The sequence below is a fragment of the Copadichromis virginalis genome, linkage group LG10, assembly GCF_057382275.1.
Source record: "Copadichromis virginalis isolate Kocher_CV1m ecotype Utaka linkage group LG10, C_Virginalis_male_GT1.1, whole genome shotgun sequence".
Lineage (NCBI taxonomy): Eukaryota > Metazoa > Chordata > Actinopteri > Cichliformes > Cichlidae > Copadichromis > Copadichromis virginalis.
Window position 1 is genome coordinate 16,417,288 of NC_140627.1, and position 18,468 is coordinate 16,435,755.

At 40.8% G+C, this 18,468-nt stretch overlaps 3 protein-coding genes and 3 non-coding genes across 9 annotated transcripts; 1 reads left to right on the forward strand and 5 right to left on the reverse strand.

Moving 5' to 3' along the window:
* The first annotated feature begins 582 nt into the window (after positions 1–582).
* On the forward strand, positions 583–8,166 carry birc2 (baculoviral IAP repeat containing 2). Of its 4 annotated transcripts, none has more exons than XM_085470243.1 (13): positions 583–644; positions 2,004–2,819; positions 2,899–3,179; positions 4,194–4,496; positions 4,658–4,946; positions 5,735–5,834; positions 5,981–6,059; positions 6,156–6,204; positions 6,599–6,841; positions 6,952–7,050; positions 7,427–7,582; positions 7,689–7,730; positions 7,862–8,166. In XM_085470243.1, exons 2-13 carry the CDS (start codon positions 2,726–2,728, stop codon positions 8,053–8,055), a joined length of 1,929 nt encoding a protein of 642 aa, XP_085326369.1. In that variant the 5' UTR covers positions 583–644; positions 2,004–2,725; the 3' UTR covers positions 8,056–8,166. The 4 variants fall into 4 exon arrangements, with proteins under 4 accessions (XP_085326369.1, XP_085326367.1, XP_085326368.1 ...); XM_085470241.1 differs by lacking the exon at positions 583–644 and adding an exon at positions 1,081–1,161; XM_085470242.1 differs by lacking the exon at positions 583–644 and adding an exon at positions 1,192–1,727.
* Positions 8,167–10,648: 2,482 nt separating this feature from the next.
* Positions 10,649–13,174, reverse strand: rpl23a (ribosomal protein L23a). Its single transcript, XM_085470245.1, has 5 exons — positions 13,090–13,174; positions 11,964–12,144; positions 11,541–11,717; positions 10,905–10,974; positions 10,649–10,713 (listed from the first exon to the last, which is right to left on the reverse strand). The coding sequence occupies exons 1-5, from the start codon at positions 13,157–13,159 to the stop codon at positions 10,699–10,701; spliced, it is 513 nt and encodes a 170-aa protein (XP_085326371.1). The 5' UTR covers positions 13,160–13,174; the 3' UTR covers positions 10,649–10,698.
* On the reverse strand, positions 10,790–10,858 carry LOC146700158 (small nucleolar RNA SNORD42). Its single transcript, XR_014922702.1, has one exon. It is a non-coding gene; the product is annotated as a small nucleolar RNA SNORD42 (small nucleolar RNA).
* Positions 11,047–11,118, reverse strand: LOC146700159 (small nucleolar RNA Z17). Its single transcript, XR_014922703.1, has one exon. It is a non-coding gene; the product is annotated as a small nucleolar RNA Z17 (small nucleolar RNA).
* Positions 11,849–11,921, reverse strand: LOC146700160 (small nucleolar RNA Z17). Its single transcript, XR_014922704.1, has one exon. It is a non-coding gene; the product is annotated as a small nucleolar RNA Z17 (small nucleolar RNA).
* Positions 13,175–13,798: 624 nt separating the features above from the next.
* Positions 13,799–18,076, reverse strand: ddx52 (DEAD (Asp-Glu-Ala-Asp) box polypeptide 52). The gene is given in 17 exon segments (XM_085470246.1): positions 13,799–13,953; positions 14,244–14,307; positions 14,310–14,536; positions 14,653–14,724; positions 14,998–15,073; positions 15,157–15,307; positions 15,401–15,523; positions 15,665–15,755; positions 15,847–16,050; positions 16,176–16,248; positions 16,328–16,439; positions 16,593–16,736; positions 16,835–17,020; positions 17,171–17,310; positions 17,452–17,698; positions 17,934–18,049; positions 18,052–18,076. Coding segments are annotated over 17 exon segments (2,088 nt in total). The 3' UTR covers positions 13,799–13,916.
* Positions 18,077–18,468: the final 392 nt, after the last annotated feature.

Consider the following 18,468-nt stretch of genomic DNA (forward strand, 5'->3'; position numbering starts at 1 on the left):
CATGAGCATTGTGCATGCTCCTCTTGTGCTTACATGGGTGGGCACTCCAGCTTCTTCCTACAGCCTAAAGAGGTAGGTGTGTGTGTGAGTGAGTGAGTGAGTGAGTGAGTGAGTGAGTGAGTGAGTGAGAGAGAGAGAGAGAGAGAGAGAGAGAGAGAGAAAAAGAAAGAATATGTGTATGAAAGATTGCCTAACTGGCAACCTGTACAGGATGTTAAATACAATAAAAAAAAGATTAGAAAACATTTTTTTTTATGTATAAATACTTAAATGGTGATTTTAAGCTGCTTGATCACTCAGTTATTGAATCAACACCACTGTCAAGTGTACTTGCTTTGTCTCAGACAGCATTTGGGGCTGTCTCGATTCTCGGTACATTAATGTGTTAAGCAAATTTCCCCCAAGGGGGGGGGGGGGATTTGCAGAACAGTGAAACCTTTATTCATACTGAAATTTTAAATTATTCAGAAAAACAAAGACTTTGCCGTTGAAGGGAAATTTGACGAAATTTTAAGAACTTCACGCTGTGACTTGTGGGGGCGTGGTGTGAAGGGAAAGCCCGACCCACATGCATTCAGTCATTCACGGGTTTAAAATGATTCACTGCATCGAAACGACTGCCTTGTGTTCACCAAGCCCTCTATGTAAGTATCTCATTTAATGGAATTTTTAAAAATGATTTTTATTTTAATCTAATAATCCTAAAATGTGACAAGATTTAAACTTGTGTCAGACTGTTGTTGGATTACGAATCTCCTGTAAATGTAAGAACATTTCTATATTTTTAATTCATCCACGAGGTCTTACATAAAAAGGTGAGTAGTATTAATAAGCTCATGTAATGTGGCTCTTTTTGTGTTGTTTAATGTGAGCTGACACAAAAACTGATTACTGTAGGGTCTGTTAGTGTATCAGTGGATTTTTAGTGGATTTTATCAGTGAAATACGAGCGAGAACATTTTTGACACAAAACATGCCGTTTTTAGTTTGTTATCCATCCAACGTGGCGACCTTTGGGACCCCAAGCACGACTTTCGGATGTAGGGACTTACCTGTGGGATATCTTATCGATTCATTCATATTTTGGTTCGTTTTAACCGGAAGTAAACTCGTGGGGGCGTGACCAGAATTTTCGGGACTTTCCGAGCATATTGGAAAGCGGTGAGTTAGCACAACAGTGGAAAGGACATATCACGCCACGTTGCTAATAACGTACCGTCTGGCGTTTTGCGTCACGGACATCAGCTAGTTTTTATTTCCCTTCCTCAGTGTTGTGGCCCCGCGCGTTAACGAAGCGGAAAGTGACTGCAATTCATGTTAGCAGCCGTTAGCATTAGCAAGCTAACGCCCGTTGCAAAGCTTATAATCATATCTTTCTTTAGCTGCTTGCTAACCGTGCGTTTTGGTTCATACTTTGATTGTGCGGAAAAAAAAATGTAAATAAACCAAGTGCCCTCCTAACCTGACATGTTAATTGTTAGGACACATTAAATGGCTAAGACAGGAACTCTGTTGCGTAATTACAGACAGCTGGTGTGGAAAGTACCTGGCGGAAATACCGTACCTGCCACTGCAGTTTACAGCAAGTCTTATCCCTTTTCTCCAAGAATGAGAGCCCACGTTTGAATGCGGGCTCTCCTTGTCAATCTTCGCACTTTCAGTTTTGATTTATTAAGAAGTCAGTGTCAGGTGGGTTATAGGATCGCTCCAGCGATTTTCACATGAAGGTCAGTAGATCTGTCACAAGGTCTAGCTGCCATTTGTTGTGTAATGGTTTTGCTCCGAAACTGCTCTCGAAAGTGACAGGAATCGATCCTAATTTTATGTTTCAAATATATCACTTTGGAGACTTAAGCTTTAGCATTAAAACAGTTTGACATTTGTTTCTGTGACCTGCCGTGTAATTTTATATCAACTGAGCCTGCAAGATTTTCACTGCTGAAATGGCCATGAAACATAACTACAGCATGTCTTATGTATGTTTTTTTTCTTGTCATTTACAGATTCTGCTGATATAAAGGAGGCACTCGTGTTACCCCTGGAGGATTAATTTTTTTTAGTGTTTTGTTTTTATTGAATTATGAACCCTTAAACACCCCCAAAAAGGGATGTCCAAGATGGGGGGAGGGGTTTGAGAGCAGGAATTCCTTGGTCTGTGTGTGTGTGTACATCTGCTAGAGGCAAATTTTTAACATGTTTTGTTTGTTCGCATAACCATATGCTATATGTTTGAGTTGGAGCGGTTTGGTGGCATGTCAGATATGTGTTTCCTAAGCGTGCATAACGATCCTGGGTGATGTCATGTTTACGTGTGCATTTTACTCACCCTGTGTCATTACTGCAGAGGATGGATTTTGTTTGACGTTCATCTGCGTTAACTGTGGCTAAAAGAGAGATGCTGACATTTAGGCAGTTAAATGTTTAGGTTCAGGTGTACCTCTTTGCTAGGCATAGGTAATATGCATGCAAGTAAAGATTGCATCATGGTTGTGGTGAAACTAAGATTTTTTTTTTTTTTTTTTTTTTGCACAAGAGCTCTTAAGCTTTAATTATCTTGATCTCGCTAAGAGCTCCCTCCTCTTTTGCATCCTTATCCATTCGTCTGCTTACCTCTTCGGCATTACTGAGTGTGTTTGTGTGAGAGAGCAAGACCTTGGGTTTTCTCAAACCCCTCTCCCTCAGAGGGATATCTCTTTTTCCTTATCTACTGCACTAAATTCCCAAAATGGAAACTCTTCTTCAGCTTAAAAACAATCAGTTTTTAATGGGTCTGTTTCGCAATGGGCCTCCACCTGAACTGCAATATGATAACTCCTCAGGTATATATGTACATTTTTTTCTTTTGAATTTATTTGTATCTTACCTTTGAAACTCAAACAATTTGTTTTTAATCTCTAGAGCTCTTCCGCATCTCAACCTTTGCTCGATTCCCAACATCTGCGGTCACCGAACGAAGTCTGGCGAGAGCAGGTTGGTTCTACACCGGCGTGGGTGACCGCGTGCAGTGTTTCAGATGTAACGTGACAGCTGAGGGCTGGCAGCCCGGCGACTGTCCAACAGAGAAACACAGACAGCTCTCTCCTTCCTGCTCCTTCATCCAGAGCCTCCCATCTACAGCCAACCTCCTCTCCTCTTCTCATTCCGCCTTCTCCCCTCTCCGCATTGTCCCAGCGATACCAGTAAGATCATCAATGCATGCTTCTTCAAATAAGAGTTATTACCACTCAAATTTTGGAGTCACTTAGAAATGGCTTTTTTCAAACCTGTGGTCTAGAGCAGGGGTAGGGAACTCGAGAGCTGGTGGCCAGCAGGTTTTACATGTGTCCTTGATCCAACACAGCTGATTTAAATGGCTAAATTAGCTCCTCAACATGTCTTGAAGTTCTCCAGAGGCCTGGTAATGAATTAATCATTTGATTCAGGTGTGGTAGATCTAAAACCTGCAGGACACCGGCTCTCGAGGACTAACGTTTCATACCCCTGGTCTAGAGGATCATCCTTTGTGGATTTGATCAGTCTAAAAGTTTTCTATAAAAATATAAATTATAGTAAAGAACTTGCCAGAATATTCTTGAGTCAAGAAATTAGTTATTCCATCAAGTAATTTCCAAAAACATTGAGAACTTTAACACAACTCTGTGTACTGCTACTTTCACAAATGAGCTCAGTCAGCCTTTTAGCGGTATCATTTAATGAGACTCCAATGTGGGTGGTACACCATCTTCCACATTTTCCTATTCTAATTAGAGGTAGTTTTTGGTTTTCAGTTGGTGGTAGTGGTACGCATTATTAGAACAAGAACCTTTGAGGAAGTGGGAATTTTGAGGCTCAGCTGGGCAAATTTATTGTTCTATTATCAGAACAGTTCTCAGCTGTGCTAGTATAATTGACAAAGGGTTTTTCTAATAATCAGTCACCTTTTTAACATGATGACTCACAGGCAACACAATGCCTTGTTCAAAGATGGATAGATTAGATTAAATTAATCATTTACAAGTGTTATAATCCCTTTGATGTTAGATTAAAGTAACCAGCTTTTTTTTATTTTTAAAGTTTTTCTTATTGATATGTTACATTTCTCTCAATTTCTTTTAAACAGTTATTCTTAATAGTTCTTCACAGTAAGATTAATAGATTAGTGCCCAGAGGCACTGAGCTGTCTAAGTTTTTTTTATTTTATTTTTTTTATCTAGCTTTCTGGTCCCGGCCCAGCTGCTGCTAACACAGCAGTAAGCCAAGGTGAAGAGCCTGTTGGCTACCTGAATATGGCCTTCTCTGCTCCTCCGCCCTCCAGCCCACTGAGCTCGCGGGGTGTTGAGGACATGTCCCACCAGAGACCAACATGCCACAACCCAACCATGCGCAGAGAGCAAGACCGCCTGGACACCTTCCATTCCTGGACGCTCTCAATCATCATGCCTGCTGAACTCGCCAAAGCTGGCTTCTATTACCTAGGGCAGGGCGATCGAGTGGCCTGCTTCAGTTGTGGAGGACAGGTGTGTGTGTTGTTGTTTGTACTGGGTTTATTCTGCTTAAAGCCCTTTGTTAAAACAGTTATTTTACAATATAAAAATATGAGGCAGTATTATAAAGATGGGCAACATCATTCAGACACCAAACTGATGAAGTTTGGTTTTGTCTTTCTTCCCCTTTGCAGCTAAGTAACTGGGAGCCAGGGGACAGAGCATTATCTGAACACCAGAGGCATTATCCAAACTGTCGCTTTGTCCGAGGTGACAGGGCTGACAACGTGTCGCTAGCTGGTGCAGCAGCAACTGCATCCTTAGCTGCGAATTCCCAGATGTCTTCAGGAGCCACAGTCCTCACCAATGTGTCCAACCCTGCCATGCAGCAGAGTGAGGAGAGGCTGCTCACTTTTGTTAACTGGCCATCACGTATCCCCGTCCGCCCAGAGCAGCTGGCTAAAGCTGGCTTCTACTACGTAGGTATGGATGCTGTCAAAGAGGCACACCTGTTCAGTGACCTTGACTGATTTACCTTCATTAATTGACGTGTGGAACTTTTTATTGGGAGGTTATGCTACTCATTGGCTGCTGTCTGTAAATAAGGTGCTGTATTCTTCTAAAGTGGCCAAAAAGGCAGTTAATGCTAGTTTCAATATAAAAAATTAATATGGTTGAAAAACCATATTAATTTGTATGTTTTTAGTGCCAAAGTCAGACCCTTGCACGTGTAAATCACAGATGAAAAAGTTTCGTTTGACTTTGGTCATTATAAGAAATGCTTACTAGGTGATAATGTTCCTGGAAATTTACTCAGAATCTTTCCCTTACATGAAGTGGTTGTAATGCCAGTAACTTCGGAGGGTTTTCCTGCTGTTTTTGAGGGAGTTCCACAGAAGAGTTTTTCTTATAGAGTTTCTCTGATTTCACTGGAAAGTCCTCAAATAAAATATATCAAGGGGGACACCTGGTTATAAACTCAAGTGTCATAATGAAACTAAAGCATCTAAATGTGATGAGATCAGTGCTTTTGAGCTGAAAGCAAAATGAAAGGTGTGTGTGTGTGTGTGTGTGTGTGTGTGTGTGTGTGTGTGTGTGTGTGTGTGTGTGTGTGTGTGTGTGTGTGTGTGTGTGTGTGTGTGTGTGTGTGTGTGTGTGTGTGTGTGTGTGTGTGTGTGTGTGTGTGTGTGTGTGTGTGTGTTCCCCCCTTTCTTAAATTTGCCCAAAGCTTCTTACTGAAACTGAAAGCTCTTTGTTTGCCCCTCCTGAAGGTCGTAATGATGACGTCAAGTGTTTCTGTTGCGATGGAGGCCTGCGATGCTGGGAGTCTGGAGATGATCCATGGGTGGAACATGCTAAGTGGTTTCCTCGGTAAATACTGCTGTTGTAAAGTCGATTTGTCGTCAGTTTTATCCAGAACACAGTGTGCTGTAGAAAAGCGCTGCTTAGGCAAATGGTGTGCGTACCTGCGGTGGTTCATGAATGTTTGTATTCTTGTACCTCTTTTTTAACTGCAGGTGTGAATATTTGCTCCAGGAGAAAGGACAAGACTTTGTTCACCAGATCCAAGCTCGATTTCCTCGGCTTTTTGAGCAAGTTAGTAAAGACAAACACATCTGAGATTTAGTTCAAACATGTGGTTTGGAATGAGTCATTAAAAAAATGCTGTTTTCTCCCTTTTTTCCACAATAGCTTTTAACAAATGGAGACAATAACTCCAGAGAGTTTGTGGATCCACCAGGTGAGTTTGGAAAATGAAATTCTTTACATTTTTGAAAGGTTTGTTAAAATCTCCCCAAAAAGAATATTTAAGAAAAGAATAAACTTTATTGTCCCACATAGGATCTTTAACCAGCAAAATAAGACAAGATAAAAATGAATTCTACCATAATATACTTGCAGCAAACATTCGAGTGCACAACAATGTGATTCCGGACCTTTTAAACTGAGCAGAGTCCTTATTTAAAAGTGAAATAGATGTTGGGAGGACTGAGAGCAGAGAAACGATATAGGATTGTTAACAATTTTATGAGTCTGATGAATAAAAATGTTCTCATATTCTGATCGGAGAGACTGGTGCTCTTTGTTTTCTGTTAAAACTGAAATCCATAAATGTCTGCTTTCTCTTCACTCAGTGGTTCACCTCGGTCCTGGAGAGGAGCGGTCTGAGGATGCCGTCATGATGAACACCCCCGTGATAAAGTCTGCTTTAGAGATGGGCTTTGAGCGAAGTCTAGTCAAGCAAACGGTCCAGAGCAAAATCCTGACCAGTGGAGAGAACTACAGGACAGTCCAGGAGCTGGTCTCAGACCTGCTGAGTGCAGAAGATCAGAAAAGAGAAGAGGAGCGAGAGATGCTGGCAGAGGCGATGGCATCAGGTGGAGTTGACATTGATACTGTTCTCACTCCCTTAATTTATGGAAATGTAAAATCAAATCGGTTTAGGTGTTCCGTTGCAGTGAAATGATAATCTTTCCTTTCCTTTCAGATGGCTTCACTTTTGTGAAGAGACACCAGGCAGCTTTGATCCAACGACTAAAGAGTGTAGAGCCACTGTTTGAGCATTTAAGAGATCAGAATGTGTTGAGTATGTACATTTTTCAGCCCTCATATCTCAACAAACACAATTTTTGTCTGAATTCACATCCGTTCTTGGTTAAATAACAAATGAAAATCGGAAACATAATTTTGTCAGCAAAACCCTAATCATAGAGCCAGGGTTACATTTTTGTGATTTAAAAACATGGAGACGAAAGACCTGCACCTGGTGCCGATGCACAAACCTAGAGTGTTTGGTGTCAGGGGCAAATACTGTTAAATCAGATGGTGGATTTCTGGGTAGCCTCTGTTCTCAGTTTTAAATAAAGGTACAACATAACTTGAGGTGCAACAGTGTAATATTTTGTTGCATCTTTTATTTCAGCTGCTTAAAGTGTTTCACGTGTGCCCTTCTTTACCTGCAGGTGCTGAGGAGTATAGCGGTCTTCTGGCTCAGACATCTGCTCAGCAGCAGACTGCCAGGTTGATAGAGCTCATCCTCACAAAGGGAAATGCGGCAGCTGAGGTCTTCCGCAACTGGATTCAGAAAAATGACGTCCACCTGCTCAGAGATCTCATGGGTATGTGTGTAAGCAGTTCAAATACAGACGGGTTTGCACTGGAAACCATGACGGTGATCAAACTGTAGCTCAGTGGTTAAGTGCGTGCTGTCTTTTCTGCTTGTAGCTCAGTCGAACGAAGCTGCATCGCCAAGCCAGGATCTTTCAGGTATGTAGCCTGAAGCAGAGCTCACTGTCCTGTTAAATTGTTTTGTGTTCAACTCACTTTACTGTTTAATTACCATCTCTTCATTTACCTAATTTTTTTTTCTTTTTTTAAAAATCTCCTTTGTATTACAGACCTCCCAATGGAGGAGCAGCTGCGGCGCCTACAGGAGGAGCGTACATGCAAGGTGTGTATGGATAAAGAGGTCAACATCGTCTTCATCCCCTGTGGACACCTGGTGGTGTGTAAAGAGTGTGCGCCATCACTGCGAAAGTGCCCGATCTGCAGAGGCCTTGTTAAAGGCACAGTTCGAACCTTTCTCTCATAAGCAGGAGATCTGCTGTCAGTTTTATCATGTAAATCTAATTAATAGGCTACAGTTTATATTTATTGGAAAGGGTGGCAGGGTAATTGCACACCTTTTTTTTTTTTTTTTTTTTTTTTTGTTATTTTTTCTTTTTCCAACTTGTATGACTCACAAGTTTGTAGATTTATCTACATAACGAGATGAAGCTCGCAGACTAACCGTATCTGAAAGTGATGTAGAGTTGTAATGCTCATGCTTTTACTTATACTTTACCCTAAACTTAACAAGTCAGAAAATAGATGAAAACACAATGTTCAGTGCAATCTGTCTACAAATGACATGCTTGAATTTTAATAAAACAATCACTTTCAGAGTTGCATCTGTTATTGTGGTCTTTTCATTCATGCAGTAGATGTGTTTGCTACTGAGATAAAAAGGCACCTTTCTTTTAAATCATGGATTCTATCAAGCCCGATGATGATAGCTGTTAAACAACGATCATGACTGTAGTGGCATTGCTTTCACTGCTGTTGATATATTAATTGTCCTAGTTTGTCAAACATTAACCTGCATGTGCCAAAGAAAGTGTCAGTGCAAGCTGAGTGCCATATGTTCACTCTTTAAATTAAGCCACAAAGAGAAACTGCATCAGATGATTACAGGGGAGTCATGTACAGTAGGTTGATGCTTTCAATACAGAAGTAAAGAAAGTACTGTGATTGTCTGGTGACAGGAACAATTACAGAGGGCATAGATCAAAATGTCCTCAGTCTCTTCAGCAGCATGACAAAACAATAACAAATAATGCAACAAATCAAATAATTGATTAAAAACTAAATACTGTCAAATTCATGGCTAAAGAAAGTGTAATTGTTCAAATAGCATATTGTCCTGTTTAGACATAGAAAGAAATTGTCACCATGATGTGTTTTTCAAGTGTAACATTTCTGTATAGACCAGACACAGACTGATTCCCAGAGTGAGTCTGCAGCACTTTGGCTCTGCACACATGCTTCTGGGATTCATGGCGTTCACTGAGCGTGCTGCTCATGGTGAAGTTCACACTCCCAAGAATCCTGTCATCTGTAGTCAAATTTATTATTAAAAACAAGCACAGCTGTGACAGCAAGGTATAAATGATGAACCATTCAGCTAGCTACAATTAAAGATTTTCTACATAGTGTACATAACACTATGTACACTATATATGCGATGTTTGGGTTACAGGAAGCATTGTGGGGGTGTGTACAAGGGCATCGTAATAAAATATAATAAATAATTAAGGGTGGAAGGGCTATGGTCGTTGAATGATGGAAATTGCACATCTGCCAAAATATTGCACGGAAACAAAAAGAAACACACACAAAACAACATAATAAATAGCAAGTAGCAGCAACAGAATGATTGTAAAAAAAACCTCTTAATTTGCATTTATGGTTCTGAGAGCCCATGGGTAAAAGTTGTACTTGAGTCTGTTGGTTTTGCACCTAATGAATCGGAACCTTTTTCCAGAGGGCAGGATGTTGAAGAGGTGGTGGTTAGGATGGAGGTGGTCTTTTATAATTGCCCAGGCTCTGGAGAGACATCTAGAGCCAACAATGGAGTCCAGGGTGGAGAGTGGACAGCCGATCATCTTCTCTGCAGTTCTGATGACCCTCTTTATTCTCTTTTTATCGGCTGTTGTACAAGCAGTGTACCACACGGGGATAGTGTGCACCAGCACACTTTCGATTGTGGCTCAATAGAAATACCGTATTAGGTCAGTCTGCAGCCTTTCAAATCTCAGAACCCTCAGGAAATGGGAAGCGCTGTTGGGCTTTCTTCACCAGGGCTGATGTGTTTGTGGTCCTCAAATATGTGGGTACCAAGGAACTTAAAGGAGGATACCCTCTCCATGCAGTCACCCTTTATGGATAGGGGAGGGAGATCGGCTTTTGGGATGCAGTCGCTGGTGCAGATGGTGTATAGGAGAGGACTCGGCACACATCCCTGTGGTGAGCCATTGCTGAGTGAAAGGGTGGTTGACTGATTGTGATACTTCTGTGTGTACCGCCACAATGTGCAACAATGCCTTGTCACACTCTTTTGCTGTGGAGTGAACCAGGAATGGGTGAGCACTGCTAATATTATGTATAACTGACAAATATTTAAACTGAAAATAGAGCAAGCAGATGTTTAAATCACAAATTTCCCCTCTTCTTACTGTTCTTTTGTGCTCCAAAAATATCATTAACATGTATAAACTTTTATAAAATGCGTAAATACAGTCAGTAATCTCAAACTCGCTATCAGGAGAGCTTAAACTAATAAATTTAGCAGGTTCTCATCGTCATCAAAGCAGATTTGTACTAAAAAAAACTAAAATTAGAAACTGCTATCAAATGTAAGTGTTGGCATAAAAAAGGGATCACAGCCAATCGCTCACAGGTTGATAATTAAATGTAAGTGCTTAGATAAGCACTGATTATTTCCTATGCTGGAGAAAAGTGCATGCATTTCACTTTCAGGATGGAGCAGTATTTCCACAGCTTAACTGAATCATAATTACACTAACTCAAGTGTTTGTCAAAGGTGTAAATTACACTCCAAAAAACACACAAGATGACTGAAGAGCTTGTTTATACAAATATTTATTTTTATTCCACAAGTCTCTTCGACTGCTGTTTAGATGATGCCAATCTGCAAATAAAATAAAAAAGGATATTAATTACACAATGTTCATCAACAGAGTCGTCACATCTGTATCTGCACTGTTTTGCATCAGTGGTTCCTTTGAATGCATCACAGACATTCAGAGCAAATATAAAGTTTACATCACATGCACATGACTGATATGGCTTCAGAAAGTCAACAGCGGAATAAAGGCTCACCTTGTTTGCAACATCCAACGCATCGTAATCAGGTGCGAGACGGACGTACGCCTTCTTCTCACCATCAGGCCTGCACATAAAGGCATGTTTATTCACTACTGCTCACTACAAACATGTTTAGAATGTTTTTTGTTTTTAGATTGGTGCATCAGAAGTTTAAAAAACTGGAATCATGCTTTTTCATACTTTGATCGCTATTACCATCATGTGCACCAAATTGGCTGTTATTGGCTGTCAGATGTGGCAAATTCAAATTCATTACTGGGACATAGATGGACAGATATCAGGCAAATCATTTACCAGAAGGCTAAAACAAATTATACACACACACACACACACACACACACACACACACACACACACACAGTCATTTCAATGCTATACAAAATTAATGGGTAAAAAAGGGTCCCATGACCCCCTCCACAATAACATCGGTTGGAAATCTTCCTGTAATATCCTGATGTGTTGGTTTGTCTTGTTTTCAGCACATCCACTTAAATGTCATATTTATCCAGATACTTGCACAGCGTATGATGAGTATATATGAAGTCAATGCTTCCTTCATGGGAAAGTGTAAAGGACTGAAAAGGTCTGTATGAAGTTGGCTTTCGGCTCAGCCTGTGTGAGGATTTCTACCTGATGAGTGTGTTGACTTTGGCGACGTCAATGTCGTACAGCTTCTTGACAGCGTGCTTGATCTGATGTTTGTTGGCCTTGACATCCACAATGAACACAAGTGTGTTGTTATCTTCAATTTTCTTCATAGCAGACTCTGTTGTCAAGGGGAACTTGATGATGGCATAGTGATCCAACCTATAAAATAAAATGCATAAGTTCTTTGGTCAGAGGTCCTCACTTAATTTCAAAGTCTCTACAATATAATTAAAGGTTAACTGCTTATTAACTATTGCTCACTACAAACATGTTATAAAAAATTTAAGATTGGTGCATCAGAAGTTTAAAAAAACTGGAATCATGCTTTTTCATGCTTTGATCGCTATTACCATCATGTGCACCAAGGTCCATGTTTGTGACCTGCGTGAACTGTTTGTAACTCACTTGTTCCTGCGAGGAGCACTCTTGCGGGGATATTTGGGCTGTCTGCGGAGACGGAGGGTTTTAGGGCGACGGAAGGTGGGAGAAGTCCTGACTTTCTTCTTCCTGTGGCTGTGTACGCCTTTTAGCACAGCCTTCTTGGCCTTCAGAGCCTTTGACTTGGCCTCAGTCTTGGCAGGGACAGCTATGATTGGGAGAAAAGAAAGTTACCACTATTAGACAGTGGTTCATTATTCTAGGCTTTGTCAATATGGCAAAGAACACTTTGGAAAATATCACAGCACTGTCAAGTCAACCTGTGGCCCACATACCACATACAATGTACACAGCAGGTCATCTACTGAATACTGTAATGATTTGTAGCTGATCCAGTGAAAGCCACATTTACACTGACACAAATACTAAAATAAGCATTATATACAAATGAAGCTGAATGGATCTGCCTCACAGCTATTTCAAAGTTAGACAGTACTTGCATTGAATCATGATCTTAAGATACATGTGCTTAAAAGACATGGGAGTTTACTTCTTACTGCTCAGTATGCACACAACCATATCTGCCGTCCACACAGTATTAACACCCAGAAGGCAGATTACTAGCACACCAACACGCTCTCAGGGTTTTTTACGTTACAGGAAGTATCGCTGACTACAACAGCTAAAACTTCAACAGTCAAATTTTCAATAACATCAAAGAAATTTAGAGATGCTCTCACGCGCTGCTAATGCAACGTTTTAAAGCCTGCTCAGGCCATTGCTAACATGAGCTAAAACACCTAATCCGCAGACATATCTGAGTTAATGAAGCCATAATGAGATGAACTAGCTAAGCCGTGTCCATAAGAGACAACTTAACAAGAAAACATTAGATAAATGTAACTGTAAACACATGCGATTTCATCAACAGCGGCTTGATTTAGCTTAGCTTAGCCAGCATCACGTTACAGTCTACATGCCGGACCCACACTCTTGAGATATCCACATATTTACAGCTCTGACAGCAATAACTTGAGCTCAAACAAAACAATTTCACTATATTCCTTTATACCGTACACATACGGTATAAATAGAGGCACCAAGTCAACTAAAATATACGATTTATTCATTCAAAACTGGTAGATTCACGAACCTTCCTTCTTCACCTTCGGTGCCATGTTGAGAAAGGAAGACTGAACGGGGTTTCCTGCGGTATATTGCATGGGCGAGATCTCATAGCAAATGTATCGCGATAGTTCGGAAATTTGCTTTTTTGCTATCACATTGATGAAAAGTTGCTCCGAAAATACTTTGTTTGCATGACTCTCAAATTTATTACAATAATCTTTTCTTTCTTTATATAAATTCATGAAAAAATAATTATGTAATTAGATAAACATATCTCCCCTCTCTTTAAGCACCAGACTGTTGTTACAGTGCTGTATGTGTAATTATTGAAGGAAAATAGGTTTCAGTTAGGTTTCAACAGTTTGGACTGGCAAGAAATATATTTCAAATTTTATATATAAAGACATTTATATTTATAAAGAAATTTCGCCTGATTTAATAACAGTTATTATATCTGTGTGTATGAATACCCATTTTTTTTTTAAGTTACCCTTAAAGTATTAATCGAACACTAAAAAAAAGTCTGGTGAAGGGTTGAACAGAAATGGTACATTTTAGGGCACCGTCTGTTATAGCTGGCCCTCAAGAGTACAATAACTTACAGTTTATAGTTTATTTCTAATCAAAAATACCCAGTTGCTATTTAATGTACTTTCACAGTCATCATCTTTATTAACAAATATACAAAATTCTGTTCAGTCAGGTGAACAAATGTAATAAAATGCCAAAAAAAGTTTATACACATATAAAAGTTTATTTTATACTCTCATATTACAAAGCAGAAATGTAAAGGTTGGCAATAAATCAGACTGCAAATGCATCTTCTCATCAGTCCATCTGCATCGCACTCCTCTAGTCTGCCTTCAGCTTAGTTTTCTTCCCCTTTTTCCTGTTGAAGAAGAAAGAATGAATATTAGAAATATTTTTATTCAAGTGGGTTCAATTTCTGGCTCCATACAGGCCTCTGTGATATATTTGACAATAATGTTTCCTACTTTCAACTTTTCACAGATTTTCACTTTAATGGTATGCTAAGGAAATTGGTTTATGTTGTGTACAGAGTCATTTATCATATATGTATGGGTTTTGTTTTTGTTTTTTTTTACATAACAGAGTTTGATAAGATTGCAGTTTGTAGTTTATTGGACTGGATAAATGTGCATGAAAGTCCTTCCCCACCTTTGTAACTTGGTTCCTGAAGTCTCTGTTGTTGTTTTCTGAGACACTTTCTTGTGTTTTTCTTTTCCTTCTGTGTTTTATTTCCTTTCTTCAGCCCCTGTCCTTTTGTCTTCTTTTCCTCTTTCTCCTGGTGTGATGTTGTTTGAGCTCCGTTTTCTCCTTTCTGCTCTCCTCTCGCTGCTCGCTTGTTTCCTTTTTTCTGATCTTTGCCTTTGGTCTTCATTAAGAAGCGAGGAGTTGTGCAAATGGTGCTTCTCTTGGGAGGTTTCTTCTCAAGTCTCCGCTTTACTTTGCTAAACAAAAAGATAACGACCAGACCGCTCTTACCAAAACTCAACAGGGAGCAATTAAGCATTAAATCAAAGGAAACATTTCTGTAAATGTGCAGGCAATCATGGAGCTTTCTTACCTGTGTATTTTCTTGAAACCAACCATGTAGTCTGGTACAGGACAGCCCGCTTGTTTTATAACATTAGCAATGCTGTTAAAGAGAAGCATAGGGGAAAAAAAGGAAAAACTACAGGCTCAGTATTTAAATTCAAGGTGCTTTAAAAATAAATTAATGGCAAGAAGTGACCTAAACTTGCAATCATTGTGCTGCAGTGAAATTATTTTATTAAAAAAAGCAACACCAACGATAGAGACCAAGAACCAAATAGGATGGTCCATGGAAAATCCAGAAAATTGTGTGTTAACAGCTGGATATGGGTTTGAATGAAGAAAAAAAAACTAACTCAGTTTGCTCTTTTCCTACCTGCGCAACAGAGGTTTGTCATTCTCTGTGAAGAAGGTGACGGCCTTCCCCTGATGTCCAGCTCTCCCAGTACGACCTGACAGACACAGAGTGTGATACGCGTCAAAGACAAAGTGGAAACATCAGGCTGATTATTTGTGGATCACTGTCCAAACCAACCAATGCGATGGATGTACTCCACAGCGCTGGTAGGGAAGTCGTAGTTGAGTACGAGGTTTACGCCTTTGAAGTCGATTCCTCTGGCGAGCAGAGCGGTGCAGATCAACACCCAAATCTTCCCGGAGCGGAAACTGTTCACCACGTTGTCTCTCTGACACATAGGAGCAAACGATGAGGACGAGAGCACTCAATAAATAAACTGAAATGGAAATAAATGACAGGAGTGGTAGGTGTGTTGATGTACCTGCTGCTGTGTGCGGTCTGCGTGGATTACATCCACGTTGATGCCTTCATACACCAGCTCATGGAAAAGCTCCCGTGCCCTTTCTATAGTCTGAACAAACACCAGCATGGGCGGCAGGAAGCCCTGAAACACAGAAAAGAGGACTCTTTTATTTTATCTTAGCTTGTAAGATAAAATAATCAGAAATTAGAAATGATTTAAACGGGTGTTTATGCAATAACCACTAATAAATCTGTTCTATTTGAAATCAAGTAAGCTCCTTACTTTTTTGATGATATCCCTCATTGCCACAAGCTTGCCATTCTCTGTCCCGACAAACAGCAGCTGCTGATCTACTGTATCCACAGCTGTATTTCTAAAAAAGATGAAACACCCATGTTTCTATTGTGACAAAAAAAGAAGGCATGAATTTGCTGCAGTAAGCAGTTCTTCAGCTAGAGCCGTACCTGTGCCCGATGTTTACAGAAACCAGGTTGTCGAGGTTCAGGCGGCACCACTGTTCTACATCTGCCGTGCAAGTGGCGCTGAAGAAAGCCCTGCGCACCTTTGGACCGGAGCAGGCCAGAAAAATGGTGGCCAGCTGCTCTCTGAAGCCCGTCTTGCCGTCTTCAAACAGCTTATCGGACTCATCGACAATCAGCCACTCCACACTGAAAAGCAACACCCAGAACATCATCGATCTGTCTTCTTTTTTATTTTTTTTTAAGTAATAAAGAGACAAATAGAGTGGGTACGACACACAAAAACCATCAGATTTGAGCAGATCAAATGTCACCTGCTGAGATCGACAGCTGGAGGATCCTGCTTGAGAAGGAAGATGAGTCTGTTTGGAGTACTGACGAGTATATCTGCACACAGAAACGTCAGGAGTTAAAAGCCAGTGAGATTTACTTATTTTTCTTCCCCTATGAACCAACGATCTCTTACCGTATTTTTTGTTTGACTGTGGTCCGTATTTCTTAGCCGCTAGTGACGCTTTGTCTATGATGTGAACTCTAAACCCGACTCCCTCTGACAGACGGAGCAGCTCTCTGTAGGTCTGAACACAATTCAACAATAATGACCAAATACTGCTGAAAACACAGGAAGTCAGTCACTTATCATCCTTTATCTATCACCAGCTGCTGTTGTTCACATCAGGAAAGGCCTCCTTACTTTTTAAACAGATCACTTTCTAATTTATGGTGCATACCTGGCTGGCCAGCTCTCTGGTTGGGGAGATGATCACACCTCTGAAGCCCTGATTGGCTGGCTGCTGCAGCTGAGCGAGCAGTGGGAGGCAGAAAGCCAAAGTCTTCCCAGATCCCGTGGGAGCGCAGGCCAGCAGCTCCCGACCCTGACAGACAAACCAAACCAAGAGTGAAACCCTCAGAAAAATCCCCGTCTGTGCACTAATCCCAAATCAAAGAAATGAGGACCAGCGTGCGTGCTTACATGCATCATGAGGGGCATCGCCTGCATCTGTATCGGCGTTGGGGAACTGAGCCCGGCGTCTCTGAGGTTCTGAAGGACACGCGGGTTGAGGCGATACTCGGACAGCAGCTCCTCGAATGTGCACACAGGGTCAGGTATGTCACAGCCGTGCACATTTATGCGGTTTTGGGCACGAATACGATTGACCTAGAATGAAAGAGAAATACCTTTTTCGATGGCGGATAGGGGGACAGCAGTAGTTCTGCACAGCATTTCACCACTAAGAAGAAGTTTTAAAATGTATCAGAATCTCTTTATTTTACTTCTTTGTGCTATAAAATGTAGCCCAGTAAGGACCTTTTCCTGATGAAGATGCTTCAGCCTCTTCAACGAAGATTTCTCCTTCCCGTCACTCGGCAGGTTTTGGATCTTTCTGTCCAAAGAAGAGGTCCAGGTGATGCCAGTTCCCTGCCTCTCTTTCAGCAGTTCACCGCCAGCTTCAGCCAGACAGAAGACATCAAACAGGAGTGAACAGCTAGATCATGTTCATTCTAAACGTCACTCGAAATTTTTGTAATAACAAGGTTTCCATAGTGAACACTTTAAAACTGCAACCTTTACTACTACAACTTCTTTACCTTTCACCTCCGCTTGGTTGCTTTTGGTCTTTTTCTTCTTCTTTTTGGTTCTCACTTCTCTCTCCTCCTCTTTGCGCTTTCTTTTGCCTCCTATGTCGGAATCTCCGTCTTCACTTCCCTCATATTCTTCCCTGCCCTCCTCTTCCTCCTGTGCCTGGGTCCAGCTCTGGGCTCCATTGGCAGTGGCAAAATAATCAATCGCAGAGAGAGGATCGGGAGAAGCTTCTTCTGAGTGACTCCTCACGGGCTACAAAATAAAACGATACACAAGCGTGTGTGTACATGTATGTGTGAGTGTTACGGTTGTACAATTCTTCAAATACATGTATTAAGCACAACAACTTGCCTAAAACGTTATACTCCTACACAAGCAGGACAGCAAAACTCGAGGTTAGCTAAAATGCATTAAACCATAGCGATTCGTTAACAGCAGCATGAACTGTTTTCATCCAGTACGTCATCAGCTACACTATAAAGCTTACCTTAAACCGAGCGGCGTCCTGACCAAACCTCTTCAGGTCAAATCTAGCCCCAACTCCGAGTTTCCGAAACAACTCGAACGCGTCCATTTCTACAACAGCGTGGTGTGCCCCGATCAGGCATCACTAATCAACATCCGGATCATCCACCTCTCGCGCCCCCTATTGGGGGCTGTGAGTGTTACAGCGAGTGAGGCAACTTTACACTAATTATTCTCGTGTGTGTGTGTGTATATATATATATATATATATATATATATATATAATCCCAATTCTGGCCGATTTAGAAGAAAATTGTGTAAGAGTTGCTTCTTCAAGGATTTTCTTTATTTGTTACAATTCATAATCATACAATCACAGGTCAACCACGTGACCTGTGAAAGTGACACTAACAGATGAACATGATTCAACAATCTGAAAGTACTAACTTTACTGTTTTACTTCCATGGTGTTGTGAACAGCTGTTCAAAGCAACTGCCACTCATTCTGAGGACTATAATAAAGATGCTCTCCTGATATCTTGAAGTGGACTAAAAAC

Bases quoted from the DNA above. Each gene is read 5' to 3' on its own strand.
- birc2 (XM_085470243.1), top strand. From the start codon at position 2,726: ATGGAAACTCTTCTTCAGCTTAAAAACAATCAGTTTTTAATGGGTCTG. The intron at 4,947-5,734 runs GTATGGATGCTG...CCCCTCCTGAAG, and splicing joins AGCTGGCTTCTACTACGTAG to GTCGTAATGATGACGTCAAG. The intron at 7,051-7,426 runs GTATGTACATTT...CTTTACCTGCAG, and splicing joins AAGAGATCAGAATGTGTTGA to GTGCTGAGGAGTATAGCGGT.
- rpl23a (XM_085470245.1), bottom strand. From the start codon at position 13,159: ATGCAATATACCGCAGGAAACCCCGTTCAGTCTTCCTTTCTCAACATG. The intron at 12,145-13,089 runs GTTCGTGAATCT...TCCCAATCATAG, and splicing joins ACCGAAGGTGAAGAAGGAAG to CTGTCCCTGCCAAGACTGAG. The intron at 11,718-11,963 runs GTGAGTTACAAA...TTTATTTTATAG, and splicing joins AGTGCTCCTCGCAGGAACAA to GTTGGATCACTATGCCATCA.